The sequence below is a fragment of the Argopecten irradians genome, chromosome 6, assembly GCF_041381155.1.
Source record: "Argopecten irradians isolate NY chromosome 6, Ai_NY, whole genome shotgun sequence".
NCBI classification, from domain to species: Eukaryota; Metazoa; Mollusca; class Bivalvia; order Pectinida; family Pectinidae; genus Argopecten; species Argopecten irradians.
In genome coordinates, this window is record NC_091139.1 from 37,295,473 (window position 1) to 37,300,783 (window position 5,311).

General features: G+C 36.3%; 1 protein-coding gene across 1 annotated transcript; it reads left to right on the forward strand.

Moving 5' to 3' along the window:
- Window positions 1-5,311, forward strand: LOC138325787 (uncharacterized). The gene is made up of 4 exons (XM_069271690.1): window positions 1-484; window positions 3,056-3,154; window positions 3,621-3,677; window positions 4,999-5,311. The coding sequence occupies exons 1-4, from the start codon at window positions 29-31 to the stop codon at window positions 5,092-5,094; spliced, it is 708 nt and encodes a 235-aa protein (XP_069127791.1). The 5' UTR covers window positions 1-28; the 3' UTR covers window positions 5,095-5,311.

Consider the following 5,311-nt stretch of genomic DNA (forward strand, 5'->3'; position numbering starts at 1 on the left):
GACTTTGATTTTCAAGGACAAAACAGAAATGGCCGAAGCTGGAGTAGGACCGCCGGTGCCCAAAGTGAAACGGGTGCCATGGACCCCACCGCCAAGGTCAATGCTTGGGGACTGGGCGGCTGAAATGTTTGTGAAAAAGCCAGGAGAGGGGTATGATTTGCAAAAGGGGGAAAAACCATGGCAGTATGAAAGAAGAATGAGACAAGAGGGTATGAATTTAAAAAGTAAATATCCTGCGTTCAACATCCAACCCTTTAAAGATGACCGTGAACGATTATTAGGCGAAGATGGGAAAGGTATGACACCGGAACAACGAGCAAGGCGTGCACGCTGGATAAAAGATCAACAGTTATCTCCAGGGGAACCATTGTACGAACCTATACCGAGAAACTACTTCAGAAGGCTGTATGGGAAACCAATGACTGCCATCTATATGGTCAAACACAACATACAAAATAAGCTCATGTTTTGGGCACCACCAAAGGTATAACTCGCTACAATACAATTTTGTTGACATAAAACAATTTACATCTGTAATTTTGGCAACATCATAACTGTCAAAATAGCCATGGCTTCTGTCATAAACAGGTCCGGTAGCACGCTAAATCTGGCTATACAGAGGATTCCGCTTATTTGCATAGGTCATTTTCCAGAAGAAAATATGCAAATAACCGGAGTATTCGAATAGGCGGAGATGACATTTTGCACCTCCGTTTGACCCCACACATATGTATGTGAATAGGCAAATAAATATTGTTTCGTTTACTTGATAAATACGTAAATTATTTACACTTAAAACGAACCACAAGTAATTATTTTCGAAGTTGTAAATCGATTTTAATTGTTTAATAACAAAAAATATTAGATTCTTGTTTACGTTAGATCGACACGTGAATATTTGAGAAACAGCTAAACGATCGATATCAAATGCAATTAGATTCTACTAAACAGGATTGGATTTGTGTCTACAATTCTGAACCTAAATAATAAACAAATTTACGTACATTTGCCTGGCAAAATGAACTTACGATCGTGATTAAACTTCAAAGTGCCGATCAACTAGTAGTGCATATGAATTTGAAAATGGCGGCAGGTATGAAGCCATGCGTTCACTCGACCTAAATGTCTTTTGAGAATTCTCCCTGTATTGTTGATCTATACGGCGAATAGCTTGATAACATTTCAGAAATTAATTCATATTCAAGTAGCAATGAAACAATTAACGTAGCAAGTATCTTTTGTATCCTAAGCTTACATACTGTACGAAACTTGCGGTAGTCATTGTACGCCGACTTTGCATGCTTTTTTGTCTCGTTCAACGAGACGCTTGATACGCACATGTCTGTCGTAGTCAACAAGACTCTGGTTGAACGAGACTACTCATGAATGGCGATTGTTGTAAGGAAGCATGGTTTCTCCAACCGATCGCGAACTAAGGTACGTTACGTTAATAAATAAACATATTTGAAAGTGCAGATGCTTTAATTAGACGTTTGAGTCAGTGATTATACTAAAGTTATGATCAACCGCTGCTGATGTAAATCGTAACAGCGTCGAATACCTTTGCAGATTCATGCATAAAATAACAAGCCATACTATAACGTTAATCTGTTACCAGGATGATTTCTAGTAAAAGCGAAGTATCTTGAAACATATATCGACGAATTTCGCTAAAAATATATTGCAAAATTGAAAAATATTCGATTTTATTTTCAGAATTTCCCAAATATTTTATTCAAATAACCGGAGGTCATGTAAAAGTCTATGCAAATACACGGAGTTGAAAAACAAAGATAAAGAAGGAAAAAATCGGGACCGCAGAATTTTATGCAAATAACCGAAATATTCGAATAACCGTTATTCGATTATGTGGAGTCCTCTGTATAGCTAGATTTGACTATATAGCCAAATCTGACAACACATATAGTGGACAAATATAAACAAAAGTGACATACCTGGTCACAAAATCAGCATACACATCGAAAATTGAATGACGAATCTTGTGAATCGGCAAAACGAAATATTTTTGTCATCCAAAATAATTTCCGGTGAACTTTTAAAAATCCGTCGTTGCATTTTTTGGTACTCGCATCCATTCATCCTCATGTTCTGATGAAAAAGATATAAATCCAAATTTCCCATTTGAAATATGCCACATATCTTGTTGTTTATGAGCCTACTATAGCACTTTTTGCACATGGTCACCATTTGCACGGGATCTGCATGCTCCAAGCGCACCTGTGGCCCGAATCTTCATTATGTGGATGCTTATCTGCAGACGACACAACGACGCCATATTGGTTCACCTCGCTATAGTTTTCTTACCAAAGAATAGTGATAATGAATACTAAATAATTGCAACGATGGAATTTTAAAAAGTTGCCTGCAAATGAACAAGTAGTCAAACATTATTCATATCACCGATTTACATGTTTCATCATCCATGCTTTCATACTCCACGAGAAAAATGTGACCAGACCTCACCTGTTTGTCCACTATAACGTGTTGTTAGATTTGGCTATATAGTCAAATCTAGCTATATAGCCAGATTTAGCGTGCTACCGGACCTGATAAAGGTCAGAAGAATTCAAAAATTTTTTTAAAATATGCACATCATTATACACTAGTTCTCTTTATGTGAATTTTACCTTCCTAGTTGAGCCAAATGTGCCTGCAATATCACTTGGTATTCTTACTATTCAAGTTTAGTATTCAAGATTGTAGTCAAGGAGGGTGTTACTCCAACGAGGAGACACTTTTGGAACAATACGTCGTGTCTAACGCAAAATAACGTCCGATAAAAAAACGGCTGACCAGTCGATTCTCATGTTATGGGAGTAGGAGGGTGTATGAACTTGCAGGTACATGTAAATGGTTATTGCTAATATCCCAATGTTTGGCAAGAGAAGACTGAATACTTTGGTTCATTAAGATTATATATAAGTGGGTGTCAGCTGATGTTTAATTCTTAGCAAAGACGCTGACTTTAATTCAGTTACACATCACAAGCAAACTTTACTATTGTGCTAAAAAAATATTTTTGTTTTTACTGCAGCCCTTCCCTCCACCCTCAGAAAGGAAGGTTCTTCCATTTGCACTTCTATTTTATGGCATAGCCTTAGCAGTTACATACAGTGTCAAATATCATCCCAAGGTAAGTGGAATCCATTGGTCTGCAGGTTTGTGTTTTTTTTTTTTTATTGATTTTGGGTCATATCTTATAACCAAATTAATCAAATCCTAATTTCAGATTGTCAATAACATGTCAGTCGACAGAACACTCTTTTCGGGCATCATATGTCCAATCACAAATTCCAAGTCAAAGGCTAGTTTACACATGTTTTTACTCATAGAAAACATAATGTATAGAGCTTTTTTTTTGGGGGGGGGTCAGTATTTCACACTTCACCACTTCCTATAGTTCTTGAATTTATACAATACCAAGTATTATTCTAAAGTAAGGTACAAAATACAGCCACTATGGAATGGTTTTCATATTATACTTAAGATTACATAGTCATATTGTTGTTGATTGTACATGTTATATACAATGTAATATGTTCATGTTATGACTTGTGAAGTCAGATAATGTTTTTTCTAAGTGATGGTTTGTTTTCCAGACTTGGGAGAACCATATGGGGCTGGACTATCTTTGGATAAAATCACCAGATTATGTTGTAAGTTTCCAACACCATTGTGTTAGACTGAATGCTTCAAGTGTTACTCTTATGCAAATTTGGTAGGAAGAAAGGGATTTATAACTTACACTCATGCTCACCCAACAGCGAACAATGCAAGTATATAAACCCCTATCCAGATTCTATACATCAATACAAAAATACATGTGTATAAATAATCATAAGCTCATTACACATAGTCACACAAACTATAAAAAATTCTCAGTTCGCACTTTGAAATATGTACTAGTGCTGTGAGAATTGCCAATTCAGTGAAGTTCTCGGTAAATACGGCATCGTTACTGAGACAGTGTCGCATGGCATGAATAAAATGCTCCATAAGTTTCATGCAAATTTCCAGTCATGCTGGGTCGTTTGTAAAATATATTTTCATATTCAATATTTAGTTGCAGGTACGACAGACATGGTTTTCATTATGGGCTAAATTACCAGTTGCATTTTTTTATAATAGTATTTCTTAAATAACCATTCAGTGGTTTTCCATATTGATAATCTCACCCCAAAAGTGTTTATTTCCTTTGTAAATATTCTGAGGAAAAATTACGTCTTATGCATCTGGCTAATGTGTGTGAAAGTGTGTCACATGTACATTGGCGGAGATGAGAGGCCTGAATGTAGCATTTGTACCGATTTACCTGTAATGCTTTGGCGACACTGTGGTCTATAAATAGTACACAGCTACACGCACTTTGATACAAGTGAGCGCCTGAGCGGTAGGGGTTTATTTACTTGCATCGTTTGCAGTTGGGGTCAAAATAAATTTCATCAATTATTAATTACCATAACAACCCCACCCCCCCCCCCCCCCCCAACTGTGTCCACATAACTTCTCCTTAGCTTCTGGAAAACTGGGAAGCAATGTTGAGGACCATGTGTTAGTGTGCATGCAGGGTTTTCTGCCAAAATTTTGATTGCCACGATGATCACTACAAAGGTTTTGTAAAATGGCCAATGAATTTTGATCATTTCTATACAAGCTTGGTGCAACATATAACATATGGATGTCTATAATTTGACACATCACATGCTTCAATAACGGTTACCATAGAAACATAAAGGCATTGTCTGAAATAAGAGGTAACAGGGGACGGGGTGTATTAGTTAGCCATTGGCTTACATTTCTAAATATCAAAATAACTTGTTACCTGTTGAATCAATGTTTAAAACATGTACTGTCTTAACAAAAGAAAATGTTAAAACACATCAATTGATGCAAATTACATGATCGATAAAATCACTGGCAGTGGCCTTACTCTGTAACTACAATGAACCATATTGATTATGTTTTGTTTCTTGACAGACTATTGAGAAGCCCATGTCGCCTGCTGAGTATGCCGATGGTGGATTTTCCAGTAGAAAAGCTTTGTTGAATATCAAAACAAGTGCAGCTCAGTAACTCCAGCTACCTGTATTAAGATGAATGAAAGGACTTAAATTGTTGAATTTCGTGACACACTAAAAGACATCTAGGTCTGGAGTTAAGAAACTATTGGAATCTTTCTCAACTGTTTATTTAGTGGTGTGTGATATATATGGACTTTGATGAGGATGCTGTGAATTCACATTGTTCATATGATATAGAAAATAAAATAATTGTAAAACAAATATTTAAA

Excerpts from the sequence above, each read along its gene's own strand:
- LOC138325787 (XM_069271690.1), top strand. The coding sequence starts at position 29 with ATGGCCGAAGCTGGAGTAGGACCGCCGGTGCCCAAAGTGAAACGGGTG. Across the intron at positions 485-3,055 it reads TGTTTTGGGCACCACCAAAG|CCCTTCCCTCCACCCTCAGA; the intron begins GTATAACTCGCT and ends TTTTTACTGCAG. Across the intron at positions 3,155-3,620 it reads GTGTCAAATATCATCCCAAG|ACTTGGGAGAACCATATGGG; the intron begins GTAAGTGGAATC and ends TTTGTTTTCCAG.